At 40.9% G+C, this 19,597-nt stretch overlaps 1 protein-coding gene across 1 annotated transcript in view; it reads right to left on the bottom strand.

The window, feature by feature from the left end:
• The window catches only part of THADA (THADA armadillo repeat containing), a 316,968-nt gene that overhangs the window by 292,007 nt on the left and 5,364 nt on the right, over positions 1–19,597 (bottom strand). Inside the window, exons 5-15 of the mRNA XM_040993162.1 lie at positions 18,784–18,932; positions 18,632–18,664; positions 18,343–18,391; positions 16,229–16,416; positions 14,053–14,147; positions 12,431–12,651; positions 10,681–11,372; positions 8,038–8,189; positions 7,409–7,564; positions 6,651–6,773; positions 1,246–1,369 (exon numbers count right to left, since the gene is read on the bottom strand). Of these exons, the coding sequence (XP_040849096.1) occupies positions 1,246–1,369; positions 6,651–6,773; positions 7,409–7,564; positions 8,038–8,189; positions 10,681–11,372; positions 12,431–12,651; positions 14,053–14,147; positions 16,229–16,416; positions 18,343–18,391; positions 18,632–18,664; positions 18,784–18,932 (1,982 nt within the window). The remainder of the gene's footprint in view (positions 1–1,245; positions 1,370–6,650; positions 6,774–7,408; positions 7,565–8,037; positions 8,190–10,680; positions 11,373–12,430; positions 12,652–14,052; positions 14,148–16,228; positions 16,417–18,342; positions 18,392–18,631; positions 18,665–18,783; positions 18,933–19,597) is intronic.

Genomic DNA, 19,597 nt, shown 5'->3' on the forward strand with positions numbered 1-19,597 from the left:
ATGATGAGGGAAAATGAGACAGTGTCCTAAGACATATTCTTCCAAAATGTTAATGACATGAAATAAGAAACCTTCCAAATTAAAGAAGGTTAGCAAGACATAACAATGAAACGTAACTTATGATCTAGGATTGGGTTCTACATTGTGGGAGCATTGCGTGGGCCATGCCTAGTGGAGCTTTCATGTTTTTGTTTTTGTTTTAACTGGCAAAATCTGAATATGAAATGTATACTAAATGACAGCACTGCATCAACATGAAATGTCCTGAACTTGATCATTGTGTTATGGTTGCAACATCAATTAAGAAACAAACAGATAAAAATGAATCCATTGATCCAGGTAAAAGATACAAGGTTTTTCAACAAACAATACTTGGAAGTTTGCTGCTAGTTGGAATTTCTTCCAAAATAAAAACTTGAAAGTTTTTCTTCAAATGAGACAAGCCTGCCTTCACACTAATTAATTCTTTTCCTCCCATCAACAATTTGCATTTCACCTAATAACTGAAAATAAAAGAGAATTCAACTACAATGTGAAGTTCTCTGGTCCTCAGGCCATGTCAGCTAAAGAGCTGCAGCTTGGCAAGGTATTTTCCGGTGGACCACAATCAAGGAACACTGAACATAGCAAGAAATCGACATTAAAACTCGGAGACACTCATTTATGGAGAATTATTTTTGTTGAAAAGGAAAAAAAATATTCAAAGGGAGATGCTAAATGCCTATCTTCTTGAGCACTTCTCAAAAGGAAAACAACCAGTGTCATTAACCCAGAATGCCTGGAAATGACTTCCTTGCATTGTCTTTCTGAAACCTAGTCTGGAGTTTATGAAACGGAGACTGCACCAGGGAAATCCCAGGCTAACCACAGAGGCCCACTGAGGCCTGTGACAGACAAGAGAGATGATTATTCTAATTCTAAAACTTAAATACTGCAGCATTTCAAAAATAGCAAAAAAAAAAAAAAAAAACATACACACAAATCTAATTTGAGAAGTAAGAATAGGAATTCTTCCTGTAGCAAGAAGAGTTCATGCAAACTGTGGATCTGCGTGGGCGACAATCCACAGAAAGGGAGACAGTCTCTCTTTCGTCTGTTCTTCACTGGCAAACTAAAAATCATACAGCAAGAATGAAACCTCTCACATCTAAAGAAAAGGCAACAGAACTAAAACTGCAAGTAAAGCAAAATGCGAAGAAGATGAACAACAAAAAAGCTTTCCTCAATTATTACCAGAAAACATACCTTCTTGAACAGGAAAAACGTCAGCTATTGAGACTAAAATGGTTAAAGCTGAAAATCTAGTGGAGTAGGAAGATCCAGGAAACAATGCTTCGAAAAGACTGTCACAAATAGATGACATAAATTTCTAGAAAGAGAAAATAAATAAAATGGAGTTAATTCACAATAGGCTACCTTCAGGGAATCATCTTTAAGAACGGGTGCTCTGCTTATGTCTGAATAGAGATGTTAAAAAACAAAACAAAACACGGTTTGCCTGTCATTTCCAGCTTTTCAGAAGAACTAGACGTTTTAAATGGGCTAGTTTCACAGCAACCAGCACTTCCAGAAAAAGGTTAGGCCCCTTTTGCTATGACCTGCAGTTGTGGTCATATGTTCTATGAGGGAAAAAAAAGTGTCACTGTGGAAAAATGTGCTGTTTATGCAATGTCTACAAGCACTATGCTGTTTCTGAAACCTCAGGAGACAATCTTCAAAAGCCGTCTGTAAACAGCCTAGCAACCTTTCAGTCGCATCTCTCAGCTCTGGAGTTTCCAAAAGAAACAGATCTCCTCGCCGTCTTTTATAAGCAGAGAATTACAAAGGCAGAAGTAGTCACACAAGAAGTACAGCAGACAGTCAGGACACATGGCTGTCAATCCTTTCCTTTTGTTTTGAAGATGCAATTGTCTTCATCTGAAAGGCAGATGTTTAGAAAGCAGATACAGAGAGAGGTCCTGTACCCAGTGGTCCCCTCCCCAAAAGGCCGCAATGGCTGAAGCAGAGCCCGTCTGAAGCTGGGAGCTGGGAGCTTCCTCACTGGGTGTAGAGGCACAAGAACATGGGTTATTCTTTGCTGTCCTCCCAGGCCACAAGCAGAGAACTGAATCAGAAGTGGAACAGCCAGGACCTGAATGGTGCCCATAGGTAACAGCTGATGCCACAGGTGGAGGATTAGCCCATATGCTGCTGCTCCAGTCCCATCAGTGTTAATCAAGGGAAGAAGAACAGAAGAAAAACGTGTAGCCAAACCAAAGGAATCTTTAAGTCAGTAGCCAGGAAGCAAGCTGATTGAACCTCAACCAGGAGGCGTTACTTCCCCATGACAGCCAGTTACTTCCAAACTCATCTCCAGCACAGTGGCACGGTCATTTTTCTTCAGTGAAGTCTACAGCTTATGAGCAGCCAGCTTGCGTAGCAGGGGACAAGGAAACGGGGGCCTTGGGAAGGGGTACACAAAAGATTCCTAACTGAAACCCCTTACAAGCTTCCGCTCACAGCCGATCTTAGGGAATCAGAGAAAGGGCAGAACGTCTCCCAGGTTTGCAGCATACCAGCATCACAGATGCTGGGCACACCCAGGTACAGCACCTCCTAAGTCGGACCTATACAAACCCCTGAAAGACAGTCTGCAGCACGCAGCAGTCATCATTAACTAGCAAATGGAAGATCTCTGTCTCTTTCTCTCTCTAAAATCTGCCTTTCAATTAAAATAAATCAATCTTTTAATAAAATAAAGAAACTAGATTGAGTTCCTAGTTCCCAGCTTCAGCCTAAGTCAACCTATCATGGGCATCTTGGAAATGAACCAGCAGATGAAAGCTTTGTTTCCAACTTTCAAATAAATAAACACACAAAAACAAATAAGGATGCTATCTTAGTGATACTGCAATTCCAATGTTGCCACAAGTTCCAGAATGCTGGAAGAATCAAGTGGAGCTGCCTCCAAGCCTGCTGATTTCTGTCAATGAAATGATAATCATTATTATCAGACAACTGGAAAAATATGTACCTGGTCCTAAATACTGACCTGCTGCTTTTTAAAGCCTTTATTCTTTTCTTTCATCTTAGTAAGTCCTGCCTCTTCACACAACAAATACAAAGCATATTAAACTTGCTTGATAACTGGACCTGACATCCTTTCCCATAAAGTATATCAGGACTTCCACAATTCCTTCCTTTGCAGCATCAACAAGGACTACAATTCTTATTCTAGCCCAAACAAGGGGGAAAATAGATATTTTAGGAAAAACAAGATCCAAAAAACTGCCTCCAATTTGTACCAAAGCTATATAGTATTATTTCCCTTATCAATCCTCAAAAGCACGTAACATTTTAAGCTTCAAAATGGCCAAAGAAATGCTTAGCACACACAACCTGACAAATTTAGTTTTAATGACATAACTCATACAAAGATCCAACTATTCTCCTTTGTTCTACCTGCTTCTTGGAAACTACTGGTCTACCACTCTGTTTACATTAATGGTAAGAAAATGAACTGTTAACAAATATAACTTTTTAAAAAACAAACTGCCCAGGATTAAGTCTTGCTTGTTTCTCTCTCTTTTTTTTTTTTTTTAAGAATAGAGGTACCAGTGCGGTGTCCTAGTGGCTGCTCTAACCCTGGCAGCCCTACTTCCCATTCAGCTCCCTGCCTATGACCTGGGAAAGCAATTGAGGATGGCCCAAAGCCTGGGTTCCTGCACCTGCCTGGGAGACCCAGATGAAGCTCCAGGCTCCTGGCTTCAGCTCGGCTCAACTCCGGCCGTTGTGGTCACTTTGGGAGTGAATCATCGGACAGAAGATCTTCCTCTATGCCTCTCCTTTTCTCTGTATATCTGACTTTGCAATAAAAAAATAAAATAAATCTTTAAAAAATAAAGAATGGGGCATGAGCGTAGTACAGTAACCTAGTGACTGAAGTCCTCACCTTGCATGCGCCAGGATCCCATATAGCTGACGGTTCTAATCCCTGCAGATCTGCTTCTCATCCAGCTCCCTGCTTCTGGCCTGGGAAAGCAGTTGAGGATGGCCTAAAGCCTTGAGACCCTGCACCTGCGTGGGAGACCCAGAAGCTGCTCCTGGGTCCTGGCTTTGAATCAGCTCGGCTCCAGGCACTGCAGCCATTTGGGGAGTGAACTGGCAGATGAAAGATCTTTTTCTCTCTCTCTCCTCTCTGTAAATTTGACTTTCCAATAAAAAATAAATCTTAAAAATAAAATAAGAATGGGGCAGACATTGTGATAGAGCAAGTTAGGCTGCTAAGAGGTCCGCTACCTGTATCAGAGTACGATACCAGTGCTCAATCCTCGACTTCCAACCCTGCTTCCTGTTAATGCACCTGGGAACAGGATGGCCAATACTTGGGCTCCTGTAATTCATATGACCTAGCCTGATCTAGTCCAGGTTATTTCAAACATTTGGGGAGTGAAACAAAGGAGAGACGATCTCTCCCCTCCCCTGCCCTTGCTTCCTCTTTCTTTCTGATTCTGCCTCTCCAATAAAAAATATTTTGAGAGACAATTTCTCTGTAAGACTAAGAGAAAAACTGTAAGGCTGGCCTGATTTCTCAGCATTCTATTAACACTGTGCCTCCACATAGCCTACAAACAGCCCTAATCCCAAAGATGACTAGACCATTCTTGCATTTATTTCTCTGTTGAAGAACTTTGGAGATTTATTTTACCTAAGTTCTCAGCGTTCATTAGTTTGTTCACTCTACTGAGTCTCACAGGAATAAGACAATTACTGAAAAATGTCCTCGTTAAACCATTTTTTTTTTAAGTAACAGGTAATTTTTTTAAAGACTTGTTTATTTTTATTGGAAAGTCAGATATACAGAGAGGAGGAGAGACAGAAAGGAAGATCTTCCGTCTGATGATTCACTCCCCAACTGATCACGCCAGGCCCAGTTAAACCAGTTTTAATCATTACTGCATAAAACAGTATTGATGGGCCCAGTGTGTTAGCCTAGTGGCTAAAGTCCTTGCCTTGCATGCACCAGGATTCCATATGGGTGCCAGTTCATATCGCACCTGTTCCACTTCCCATCCAGCTCCCTGCTTGTGGCCTGGAAAAGCAGCTGAAGATGGGAGGATGGCCCAAAACTTTAGGACCCTGCACACATGTGGGAGACTGGGAAGAAGCTCCTGACTTCAGACTGGCGTAGCTATGGTCATCGCAGCCTCTTGGGGAATGAACCAGAGGACAGAAGATCTTCCTCTCTGTCTCTCGTCCTCTCTGCATATCTGACTTTCCATCCAATAAAACTAAATAAATAAAACTTTAAAACAGTATTGACTTTAAAACATAACAAATTTATACTTTAAAAATTAACTTGCCCTTACTCTATTGTCCTTTGTATTTGCAGACCTGGCTTTTCTTCCCTACAGACTGTAATGAAAATGGGGACTGCAAGCACAACTAAGCTTAGATACTTTTTTTTTTCCCAAGATTTATTTATTTTTATTGCAAAGTAGATATACAGAAAGGAGAAGAGACAGAGAGGAACATCTTCTGTCCACTGTGACCTTCCCAAGTGACCGCAACAGCCGGTGCTTTGCCGATCTGAAGCCAGGAGCCAGGAGCTTCCAGGTCTCCCATGAGGGTGCAGGGTCCCAAGGAGTTGGGCTGTCGTCCACTGCTTTCCCAGGCCACAAGCAGGGAGCTGGATGGGAAGTGGAACTGCCGGGATTAGAACCAGGGCCCACATGGCCTCCCATCTCATTCAAGGAGAGGACTTTGGCCAGTAGGCTACTGAGCCGGGCCCTAAGTTTAGATTTTAACCCTAAGCAGAGAATCCAGTACACTACTGAGAACTCAGTACACGCCCTTGTCACTGAATGGCTGCCAGTGAAGCTCCAAGTAACTTGCCCAGCTCTGGAAACTTTTTACCACCCATTCTCAATTGGCTCTTCCGGGCTCACTTCCCCTCATTCAGCTCACACATTACCCCTCAGTATCTATCTCACAGGTCATTCACGCTAGTGAATTCACCATTCCCCCAACTTGTGCCTTTCCTACCTACATGCCTTCACTTAAGCTAGCATTAGAGGACAAAACTACTGAGATTACAGAGTGAAGGGCAGATCTAGGTTTAAATCCTGGCTTTACTATTTACTGGCTGAGGCACCTAGGCTTGGTTACTGCGTTTTAAGTAAGCTCTAATTTTCTCACTAGGTAAGTGGGGATAACACTTAATACGTTATTAGCCTATAAGCTTTTGTTTTTTGTATTTTACTGGCTATTGTAAGAGAATATGACTATAAGCCATTTTGCAAATGTGAAAGTACTCTAGTTACTTGTACTAGCTATTTAGGCAGAGTAATCTCCACTACACAGACATCTTTTCCAACTAACATTTTCCTCTCCTTCCCATCCCTTGGTCTATTGACTGGTGGCACTGTGTCTAGAACACACTGCTACAATAACAACATCAAACTGAAAACTTCCACAAGCCACAGGTGATAGTCTACAAATCAGAAGATACTACACCCACAGGACTGATCCAGAGAAAGACTCCAAAACTAATTTTCAAAAAACATATATTCACAGGCACAAACCAAGAGATCCTATGCATACTTTTAATACTTACTCATAACTGCTTAAAGTTGCTTACAAATCTGTACACCAAGAAATACATCACCTACCTTATACTGCTGTAAAGACACAGAAGGATGCTGCTTGCTTGACTCATCTTCTAGGTCACGGCTGGACTTACTTTGCTCTGATTTATAAAGGACCTGAGAACTTTCCTGGATCCTACAAAGCAGCTTTTGGAACAAATAAAACAAAGCATGTGTGAGCCACAAATTAAACTTGGATGTTAACTTGAAAGAGAAATTTTTCAGAATAAGATTTCAAGCTAGAAGAGTGCTACTTTTTCTTTTATTTTCTTTTTTAAAAACTCTTAATATTTTATTGTTTCCTTTTAACAGAAAATTCACGCTTATATATTTGAAACAAAAAACAAAGTATTACTACAAACCAGAATATGGTCTACTATTTCCTTTAAGTCAGTATGAAACCCAGAAATGGTAGAGTCATTTCTACAACCTGCTAGTTCTTCAGCCCATATGTATTCTGTATAATTAACTCACGTTGAGTTAATCAGAAATGGCCTTTGCAAGAGGCCCTAAAAGGTACCATAGGAACACAAAAGCATCCTTCTTCCTATTAACAATCTTCAAATAACCTTAGCCCTTGAGAACTCCAGCTCCAGATTTTATTTCTTTCAAAAGAAGAGCTCATGGCTGATCCCAGATAGAAGCTTTATAGTCATAAAATAGGTCACAAAAACGGCATGCTGCATCCCATTCCCACACTACCCTAAAATAGAGCTTTTAGTAAAAACCATTTCCAGAGCTAAGTTCACCATTTCCCTATACTTCCTGATGAGAATTTATACCTTTTTAAGAAGAGAGCAAATCTGTTGCCGCACCCCTGGAGACTGGCTGTTAAGATTGTACGTGATAAAAAACTGAATCCACTGCATTTCTTCTGTGGATACAATCTCTGTGCTTCGATTGCTTTCACAAAGCAAACCTAAAGTGTCTATTCGTACCTAAAATACATAAAACAGTAAAATGTGAATTTTTCTAGTGACATAGACAAAAACCAAATCACCTGAAACGCTTCGTTATTGACGTGAGCTACCAAAGTACAAGGGTAAACTTCTGCTCATCCATACGTACTCAGAAGGACGCCCAACCCCAATGATTCTGCGGTTATTGTCTATAAAATTATTTTATTAAATAAAACAATGGAGATTTATTTTTTAAAAAAGCAAGAAATTCTAATTCTTATTAATGCAGTTTCATTTCTTTTTCTCAGTACTTTACCCCAGCACCTTTTCATTAACAAGCAGTTCTAACGAAGTTTCCAGGATTGTTTACTACCTCTTGAGAAACTCCTGTCTGCTTCCATTAAGGCACAGACCACTAGAACTGTTTGAGGTACAACACAGAGGTCGCTATATTAGACGGCTAAAGGAATGAAAAACTTGGGGATCCATTCCAAGTTATTCTGATTCCTTACTTGGCAGTGTTGATGAATTAAGCCTTGCTTTATTCTGGCACCAGACACAAGATTCTCCCAAGCATCAGTTGCTGACTGAAGATGTCCATGAGCTCTGGCTGTTCGCAGACATGCCATCAAAGCCCCCAGGGCCCCTCTGCTGTTATTAGACCCTAAGGATGAAAAAGATCATTCTTGTTCCCATACCACAGTAACAATAGAGACAACTTTTATGCAGCGACTGCTATAATCTTCAGTTGCCAATAGTCATGCTTCCAATGGCCACTGTAATATTTCAAAAAGTAGGTCATACTCTAAACAATTTTACCATAAATTAAAGTTTCTCTGTTAAATACATATTGACAACAGGATTCTGTACTCTCTACTATTATCTATACCTGCAATATCATGTAACACTTAAACAAAAGAATGATGTACTTGGGACTTTTGGCTATAGAATGATGTACTTGCGACTGTGGCTGAAGCATCATACTATTGAAATAATATAGGGGAAAAACAGTGAGCGGGAAGACAAATGGGGAGAGTGGAAGGGGAAATCCCTGAGCCTATGAAAAACTAAAATTAAATATATATATATACATATATATATATCTTAATTACAGAAAATAATCAATTAATTAAAATTTCTACTGTAGAGGTCAATGATATGGTACAACATATTGAGCTATTGCTTATTACTAGCATCCCTTATTGGAGGGCTGGTATAAATCCTGGATGCCCCGCTTCTAATCCAGTTTCTTTCTACTGTGTCTGAGAAAGCAGCAGGAGATAGTCTGAGTATACCTGGGTCCCTGACACCTATGTGGGAGTTTTGGCTGGAGTTCCAGGCTCCTGGTTTCAACCTGGACCAGATCTGGCTACTGCAGCAACATGAAGAGAGAACGAGCTGGTGGAAATCTTGTTTCATAGTCTTTCATAGTCTTTCAAATAAATAAACCTCTAAAAAATAAAGTTTCAATTCTATCTAAAATAATTTCTTAAAGAGCTATTTATCTGAAAGAGTGACACAGACATTGGGCAGGATGCTTGCATTACATGGGGCAGCCAAAACCACAATGACACAATGCTGATCCCTAAGTAATCATTATTTAAAACTATTTGATTATTCTTACATAAATAACTTCAAGTAAACATAATGCCCTCATCATCAGGAATCATCATCTATTTGTTAGTATTTTGATTTTTTCCTTGAAACCAGCTCCTGACTTTGACCTAAATGATCCCAGCTGTTACAGACACCTGAGGAGTTAAACAGTAATGAACGAGTTTTCTCTGTTTCTCCTTCTGTCATTCTGCCTTTCAAAGAAATGAATAAAAAATAAATTTTCTTTTTTAAACATTTAACTGGGAAATAAATCAAGGAAAAGTATAAACATTAAAAACCATAATATAAAACCAAATTACTTTCTTCAAAGAAAATGAAAAGTACTTCAATGATTAAGCATTATCATTTCTCTAAATATAAACACTGAACACGTCTGCATATTTTGGAGGTATTGTTTAGTAAAGCAGATACAAAGAGAATTGCAAAGAACCTGACGGATTTAGGGACTAGGACATCAGCCATTATTCAGGGAACAGGGAGTTCTGGCTCACAGGGTACCTTGACATAAAAATGAAGACAATTCTATTATGAAACAAATTCATGCATCCTGGATTTTAGACAGTTCCTCAAATACTCTGGAACAAGTATTGCTAAAAAATAATAAATAATGGCTTATTTTTGTGTACAGAAATCAAGTTTTCCTACTATCTCACAATTACTCTTCAAAGTACTGTCAGTTTGTAACCATTTGGCTCATATTTCCTAAGTTGTGGGACAGCACATGCTATTCTCACTTTGTAACAGACTATAACAACTTTAAGATTCATGAATCTGAATCATTGTTCTACCCATTGATTACCAAGTATGCTTTACTGCAGTGACTCCTAAAGGGATGCTGCATTTCAATCCTATTCTAGAAGAATGCAGACTGATTCTTGAAGTGATATCCTCAGATTTTGCCTCTACCCTAGCAGCTGAAATCCTTGCCTTGCATGCACTGGGATCCCACATGGACTCAGGTTCGTGTCTCAGCGGCCCGACTTCCCATCCAGCTCCCTGCTTGTGGCCTGGGAAAGCAGGATGGCCCAGAGCCTAGGGACCTGCACCCGAGTGGGAGACCTGGAAGAGGCTCCAAGCTCCTGCCTTCAGATTGGCTCAGCTGTGGCCGCTTGGGGAGTGATCATTGGATGGAAGATCTTCCTCGCTGTCTCTCCTTTCTGTATATCTGACTTTCCAATAAAAATAAAACAAATCAAAAATAAAAAACTGTATAAGAAAATCTCAAGTGAATAAGAAAATCACATAAGACACACAAAATTGTACTCCAGTCTGACAACACAAAAACAAATTAACAGCTTAATTAATTAAGTGAATTAAAATTTAGTAATAAAGGAAATCTTACTATAGTTTCCCTAAATGGAGTTATTCTTCACCTTGTAGAAATTACTTCAGCCAAAATGCTCCATTTAGCTATGTACAGAAGCATTTGTTTCAACCTGAAATACCTAACAATAATATCCTCTTCTACTGTCACAGAAGTAATATCTATATTTAAGTACCATAAACAGAGTATTAAAATAAAAATCCCCTTTTCTTACCCATTTTGGCATCAATAGAAGTCTGAAGAATCTTGACCATGTAACTTAAGCTTTCAGGGCTGTAATTCAACAATTTCGGCAAGTAATAATCAATCACATACGATTTCTGGTCCAGGTTTCCTTCACACAGTATGTACAGAAGGGGAGAAACCCATGTCTCATGCCATTGGTCAATCCAGGCACTGTCAACAGTTTGAGATTTCAAATGATTCTTGTGATTTTTAAACATGGTTTCCAAGAGGTCACTTGCATAAGGTACTAATGACTGGTCCCCCATCACCTCTAAGATTTGAGAGGGAATGGTTTTATCTACTGCCAAAATACGTTCAACTCCGATGGACTCTACCAAACAGCCAAGGCATATGTACTTTCCTTTAATATGCCATTCCAGTTGCAGAAGATTCCCTGTCAATCCCAACAAGAAAGGATCAGAGACCGAATCTGCCTCTTCCACAGTAAGCTGGTGCATGTGGAGAAGATTTCTGAATATGATTTTGGTTTGGTGTCTCAGAGAATCCAATGGATGTTCCCAATGGGTGTAGACATATTCCAAAAGTCTCTGAGCTATGCTTGAATTCCCGTTCAAACTGTCCTTTAGACCCGGGGAACCTGATTCAAGGACCTGTAGGGCTGAATGAGTCCAAGTTGCCAAGATTCTAGACAGAAACATTTCCAGTGTTGCTTCCTTAATCCTGAAGAAAAACAAGCCATGAGCCATAGTACTGTAAGCTGACCAGAAAAAATTTCATTTTATACTCATTTAGACTTTTAGAATTATTAAATACAAAGGATAAACTGAAAATCTACTAGCAGGAAATTACAAACAAAAACCAAACAAACCTCACATTTCTGTGAGAATATTTTCACCTTGTAAAAAAACATCCAAAATTGGACACAGGGATACTTTGGGGAGAGCAAGGTAGCTGAAACATTTATAATTAATTGTGATCGTGGTTTTCACCAGGGATTTAAAATATACGAGGATCTAGGATTGGGGAAGATTCGGAGAAATAAAGTTGCTTTCTAGAATGTTGACAATGTATTACAGTTGTCTGCAGGGATGGCTACCCTCTCTATGAATAAACTATATATATATATATACACATACACACACACCTTGAAGGTGTGAACCACATCCTATAAAAACTATAGCTCCAACTTGTAGAAAATGATTTATAGCATTATAGCTTTCCTCCTTTATCTACGGTGTGGTATTTCATTTCAACATTCTGGCAGAAACACCAAAAACAAAAAAAAGCACAAGGTCCTATGAAGTCAGAAGCTCTAGTCACAGAGTTCCTGGCATGGGTTTTCATTAGCAGTATGCTCTTCCGTAAGTCACCTTTCTATATTTCACTCTCCCTCTCAACAAAATGGGTTTCTTATCCTGTCCACCTGACAAGTGAAGATCACATTAGATGACCAGTTTCACAGTTCTTTGTGAATTCTAAAGCACTGTACACACGAGTATAGAAATTCTTATAGTCCTAAGAAATACTAGCATAGAGACAGAAATGTTGAAATTAATTTTAGAAATATTTACTGCAGGTTAATCTGCCCCAGTAATTTCTGTAACTCTCCTGCATGCTTTACCTTGGCTTTTCCCTCGCTCACTTCATTCCTCACATAGCCATCACATTTAAGATTTACCGTACCAATTTTCACTGAATACTAAGGATGCTCACTCAACTGCATCTCTGAAATGACTTACAAGCAAACCAAAATATGATACAGCACCAGCAAAACTCACTGAGAATTCAAGGTGAATAAAACATGTGCAGTATCCAACAGCAGGGCCTCCCCTCTCGGACCCAGGCTCCCACCCTGCCAGTCCAGCATGGCCAGTGTCCCCTGGCACAGGAACAGGAGAGCGGATCCAGAAAGACTGGCACAACAAAGGCTCCTGCAGCTTCCCAGGAACCAGTCGGGGATGCTACTGCAATCCACAGAACGGAGTAGCAGGCTGCTAATCTGCAAAGGTACAAACAGCTACAATTTAGAAAGCCCTTAAAACTTCTCAAGAGATATTTCAAAATATACACCCAAAAATCTTTTTCTCCTGAAACATACAGTAAACAGAAACAAACCTAAAAATAAAAACAGCCACAAATACTGAAATTACTAATATTAAAAAGAGGAAAAAAAAGAGAGAGAAATGGAGCCAGTTTTGTGGTGTAGGAGGTTAAAGATGCTACATGCAATGCTAGTAACCTAATATGGGTGCCGGTTCATATTCTAGCTGCTCCACTTCTGATGCATTTCCATGCTAATGGTCTAGAAAAACAGCCTAGGATGGTCCCTGCTATCCACATGGGAAACCAGGCTTCAGTTTGGCCCAGCCTTGGCCATTGCAGCCATCCAAGAAGTAATCCAGTACATAGAAAAATTTCAGTCTCTCTCCCTTGCTCTATTAACTCTGAGTTTTAAAATAAGTAAATAAATAAAAAGGGAAAATTAAATCAAAGTTTATGAATCCTTTTATTGATCTGACTGTACCAGTAGAACATAACACACTGCCATCTGCAGGTGGATGAGCTAAATGTTTTGATAAAAAATTTCAATTTCATCCAATAATTACTCTGTGTGATCTAACACAATAGTGCATATATATATATTTTAAAGTTACGTAAAAAGATAAAGTTGCTCTGTAACACATGAGGAGGAAAAAACTCATAAGAAATACAAGTATGGTAACCTAAATTATCAATTAATTTTTTCTGTGTAGATCAAACACTAACCAACTGACTTTTGAACATTTTGTAACATACATCATTAAAATCACATATTTAACAGAAAGCAATTATTGCATATATCTATGTATTAATTTCTGTACAATTTGAATATTATATTATTTATGATACTGAGAGACAGAAATGAATAAACAGCAGTAGAAAAACTCAGATATACACCAAAAATGATGCTATTAATCATCTTTTTGAGGTGGGTTTAAAGGTAACTTTTTTTTTTGCTCTATCCAAATTTTTGTAGTTGTCTTATTTTAAGAGAAAACAGCAATCAGAAAGATCTCAACTACGAAAAAACATTTTTTAAATTCATGCCTTTAAAAAATGTAAATACACATCTAACTCTCAATAAAGCATTGGTCACTCCTCAGATGGCTGCAGTAGGCTGTGGTCAAAGTCAGGGACAAGGAGCATCTTTTGGATAGGAAGCAGAAGTACAAATACCTGGCCATTTTACACTCACTGCCTTCTCAGGCCACTAGCAGGGCACCAGATCAGAAATAGGACAACCATCACCCAACCTGCACTTGCATGCGATATGGGACACTGGCATCACAGGTGGCGGTTTTAACCCCAATACCATGATACCAGCTCCCGTAAAACAACTATAAAATGGAGACACACTTACCAAACAAGGAAGTTTTTCAGATGGATGGAACATAGTCTTAATAAAAAGAATAACAGCTAATCCAGATGTGCTCTGAATAGTCTGTAGGAGGTCATCTGTTTGGCAGAAAGACAGAGACAGCATGTATCAAAAGATTCTGGTACAGTGAAAAGAACAGATGCGTCAGGATCAAACAGTCCTGGGAATGACTTCTAGCTGGACCACTTCCTAGGGCAGAATTTAGACAAATTCAGCTTGTCTCCTCCACAAAATCATGAACTATAGCTCCTATCTGACACTGTCATTGTAATGTCTACACAAGCAATGAACACAGAACTTTCAATAGTCAATAAACATTATTCTAGGACCAGCATCAGGGAACGCAGATTTACAGAGGTAGCATCTTATATGGACACCCATTTGACTCCTTCCTACTCCACTTCTGATCCAGCTCCCTGCTAACGTACCTAAGAAAACAGCAGAAGATGGCTCAAAGTGCTTGGGCCTCTGTACCCACAAGAGACACACAAAAGAAGCTCCTGGCTTAAGCCTGGCCCAGCCCTAGCCATTGGGGCCACTTAGGGAGTGAAACAGCAGATGCAAGATATCTCTCTCTCTCTGCAATAATTCTACTTTTCAAGTAAATAAAATATTAAAACAAAAGATTCCAATAAAAAAGGATAAATGTGATTCCTTTTTCCTCTAACATCCACTCTCTTCATCTTCACAGTCTCCTAATACAACTAGCAGCACCACCACCTGTCCCTGCCCCTCCACAGGTGCCTCTACCCCAACACCTATGTGCAAATACTTTCCAGGAAAGAGATGGTAGGGCTGTTGTAAAGAAGACACACTAAAGTTAATTACAAACTTGGCTACTGCTGGCACTGTACTCAAAGCAATTCAACAATCGGACACAAAATTTCCTTTTGGCAAAATCTGTACTAGCTTTTGATAACAGAAGGGTTTATACAATCTTAGAAGTATTGTAATTTGTGTATGAAATATCCATTCTCTCCTGCATTCCTAATAACAACACTGTAACTCTGATTGGGACAGCCCAACAAAAGACAATGCACTTGCTTCCTCAATCTTTGTGGTAACTAAAAGCAGCCACATAAGAGTTCAGGCCAATGAGATATAAGCAGAAGTCTCTGGGATATTCTTATTTTTCCTGATTGAAGGTGAGGATACAACTGGCCCTTCTTCCTGTCTTGGACACAGACATGATGGCTGGAGCTGGAGCAACCATTTGACAACCAGAAGGCAACAAACATAGGTGTAAAAGCCAACACACTAAAGATGGCAGAGCAGAAAGGCTGAAGACGAACGGGCTTTATAGCTCCAGCAGCTCTGGATCATCTGTCTCTGAACTTCTTGCTAAGTTAGAAAGGAGAGGAGGCACACTGGTCTGAGTCCCCTAAGTTCAATTTTCTCTTATTTGCAGCTAAATATTTTACCAAAAATGAAGCTTCAAAATACTGAAGAATGGCATTCATTGGGTGCCATCAATTTCTCAGAAAAGAAGTTGTCTCATATTAAAATCATGTCTTCTCCACATCACAAAATAAACCTTTTTAAGTCTTTTGATTAAAAAAAAATTGTTTTGATTAAATATTTTGGAGCCCAGCACAGTGGCCTACCGGCTAAAGTCCTCTCCTTGAATGCACCAGGATTCCATATGGGCGCCAGTTCTAATCCTAGCAGCTCTACTTCCCATCCAGCTCCCTGCTTGTGGCCTGGGAAAGCAGTCGAGGACGGCCCAAAGCCTTGGGATCTTGCACCCGTGTGGGGGACGAGGAAGAAGCTCCCCGCCCCTAGCTTCAGACCAGCTCAGCTCTGGCCATTGCAGCCACTTGGGGAGTGAACCAGTAGATGGAAGATCTTTCTTTCTGCCTCTCCTCTCTGTAAATCTGACTTTCCAATAAAAATAAACAAATCTTTTTTAAAAATTAAATATTTTCTGGAAAGTCTATGTGGTATATTTAAGACAAGTAACTTTATTAACTTTCTTAATACCTAGGATTCTAAGCTAAAAGAAAAGTGGAAAAAAAAAAAAAAGAAAAGTGGAAAAAAATCAATCAATACATACAAATGTAAACATATAAATACACCATATACATACTTCATACCACTATCAGGAAAAGCTGACTAATCCTCAGCAAAATAGCCATCATTTGTATCCTGTTACACTTACCATCACTTAAAAACTTGGTGAAAATACTCAGCAATCCACACATACTTTGCCATATGGGAGAACTGGAAGTCTTCAAAAGGCTTTCCTGGAAACCTTGTACTTTCTGTATTAACATCACCGAAACTCTAATGCCTACCAACAAGTCATTCATCAACTGTGTTTGAACAATATGATTCCCAGCAAATTTTCTACAAAGAAGAGAAGACATTATTACAAAAGGGAATTCAAATATAATTGTTAACACTTCTAGCCTTCTGAAAAATAAACATGTTCCTCAATCACAGGGTGAAAAACCAACGTTATGCCAAGCTGGTTTGCAATACCTGCAGGCACATGTGACAGCCAGGAACTGGGAACAGGCCTGGTAGAGGAACTTCCAGGCTAGGCAGAAGTTTCCACTGGGAAACAGGAGAGCAGGGGCTGGGAACAGGCCATGCCAAGCAAAGCTGCAGCACCTGAAAGCATTTGTGTGGGCTAGGTCTGGGGACAGGTCAGGTTGGGGCAGGCCATAGCATCTGCTAGCATGCATGAGAGCTAGGACATGGTATGGGCCATGCCCTGATGGGCTAGGTTACAACACCTGCCAGCAAGACCTGAGACTGTGGGAAGGCCATGCCAGGCTGAGCTAAAGCACTGACCAACATGTATAAGATCTGGACTGTGAAGGGTCCTGGTACAGGAATTTGCAGGACTCTCCTGCTGGGCTACAGCATCTGCTGCTGAGTGCAATATCTGGAGCCGAGGGCAGCACAAGGTGAGTAAGGCTGCAGCACCCATCAATGTATGTAGGCTCCAGGACCTACCAGCACTTGCAAGAGCCAAAAGGGGTATGGGCCAGGCTAGGCTAGGTGGTAACATACCCCAGCAAGAGCCAGAACCAATGTGGGCTAGTCAAGATAGGCTGCAATACCCACCAGTGAGTGTTCGGACTAGGGACTAGCCATAACAAGCTGGATCACAGCACCCAACAGCACACTTGAGACTTGAGCTCTGGGCTAGGAGCAGGCCTCATAGGTGAACTTGGACAATTCCCCTGCTAGGCTGCAACTCCTGCTAGTGAGCAAGAGTTGAACTTGAGGAACTTGAGAGCAAGCCAGGCCAAGCTAGGCTGTAGCACCCATGGGCATATGTGAAAACCAGGCTTGGGAGTAGGCCAGTCTGGGACAGTCCACAGCACACACAGGCACAACTGGAAGCAAGGACAGGATGCAGGCCAAGCCAGGTTGGACTGCAACTCCCACTAACTCACATGAGGAGTAGGGGTGGGCTAGGCTGGGCTAGTTAGGCTGATGTACCTGCCAGCAAGAGCTGGGACTGTGGGCTGGCCAAGCTGAGCCAGGCTGTAGTAGCACCTGCTGGCAAATTCCAAGACTGGGAGCAGGCCATCTCAAACTGAGGCATAGCACCCACTGACACGTGTAAGACCAGGGGCTGAGGGTGCGCCTGGCAAGAGACCTTCAGAGACTCCCTTGCTGGACTTCTGCTTCCACTGGTGCGCATGAGATCTGGGACTAGGGACAGGCCAGTATGAGGGAGGACCAGGCCAGGCTAGGCTGCACACCTGCCACCAAGTGCTGCAACTGGTGCAAATTATGTCAGGCTGGACCTCAGTATTCCCTAGTAGGCGCAAGATCTGGGGCTGCGAGCAGGCCTGATAAGGAAACTGTGGGCACTCCCCTGCTGAGCTGCAGCTCCCACTGGTGATCATGACAGCCACATCTGGGGGAAGGTTAGGCTGGTCAAGGCAATAGCACCCATCAGCATGTGGGCTGGGCTGAGCTAAGGTGCAATTCCCACAGGTATGCATGAGAGTCAAACGGATGCAAGAAGGATTGAACCAGACCACAGAACAAGCCGGCACATGCAAAAACCAGGGCCGGGATAGGCCTGGTCGGAATTATTGGGGGTTGCCCCAACAAGGCCCAGGCACTCCCTGGTGTGCACGAAGGCTGGACCTATGGCAGGCTGACCTGGGCTAAGCTAGGGTGCAGCCTCCATCAGTTACATGAGATGGGGCTGGTGGGAGAACTTTGTACTGATTTTTTTTCTGTAGATAATCAATATACAAATGACCCAAGTGTGCACACACAAGCGTGCAAATATACAACACTTGCCTGTTTTCTTCCAGAATTTCAACTAAACTCTTCTGCAGAAAGCAAAGCACTGAAACAAAAACACAATGACAAACCAGTGTTTAAAACCATGAACAGCAATTCCAGTATAAAAAAATTTGACATCATTATTACCTAAAATGATATCACAATGTAGAAGCAGACATTGGAAACATTGGAGAGGAGGAACAGGTTTATCAGTTATCTATCAACTGACAGGAAATCTAAGCACGCCAGTTCCAATGACTCATACAAGCAGTCAGCTCTCGGAACAAAGCTGAATATGACTTACCATTTTTAAGCAGATCATTAACACTTGTTCTGCCTGTGAGGGGAAAAAAATTAACACTGATAAGGAGTTTCAGGACCAAAGCAAACATTTAAAAGTGTCAATGCAACAAACGATAGGGCCAGAGCAAGTACTGGAAAAGTTAAAGTTCTTACCCAAGTTAAAGTTCTCCATACAGGAAGATATATTGTCAAATACTTTCCTATAACAATATATATCAGTGGTATTCAATTCTTCCTCAAGACGAAAAGTAAAACTTTGAACAGCCTCAGTAAGACAAAATTCAGGTAGGCCATTTAGTGAGCTAGAAAAAGAACCAAATATTAAAAATCTGACAGCCTGATAGTACTGAATATGTGGGGAGGAAGGAGAATCAAACAAATACAGGAATATTAAACTAAGCCTTCAAAATATAGCCAGAAAAGTAGAACCTCACACCACCATCCCTGCAATTCCCAGGCTCTCATCTGGTCTCTGACCATCCTGCTTCTCTCCCATCCCCTAGAGAGATGTCAGACTGATCCTACCAAAATACCACTTCACTTCTAACCTCTAACAACTTCCTTCTCAAAGCAGTGGCCAAATGCTTACAATGACCTACAAGATGCTATGCCGTCTGACCCACCATTAGCTGTCTTACTAGTCTCACTCCTTAGACACAGCACTAGCTACAAGCGGACCCCTGTATCCCTACAGAGAGCGTGGTCTCAAGGATCCGCTCTGTTCCTGCTCATGTGCACATGGGAGGTAGCAACGACTTAAGCAGCAGGGCCCCTGCCACTCACATGGAAGAACCAGACCTGGTCAAGCTCCAACTGTTACGGGCATTTGAGGAGAGCACCAGCAGTTGGGGGATCTTTGCTCTCTCACTCTCATTCTATTCATCTCTCTGTTTTCCAAACTGATTTATTTTTAAGCCAAAAGAGAAAAAAAGCTAAGTTGACTTCTATTATCAAGGAAAGTGAGATG

The sequence above is a fragment of the Ochotona curzoniae genome, unplaced genomic scaffold (genome assembly GCF_017591425.1).
Source record: "Ochotona curzoniae isolate NIBS_2020 unplaced genomic scaffold, NIBS_Ocur_1.0 contig_883, whole genome shotgun sequence".
In the NCBI taxonomy this organism is placed as follows: domain Eukaryota; kingdom Metazoa; phylum Chordata; class Mammalia; order Lagomorpha; family Ochotonidae; genus Ochotona; species Ochotona curzoniae.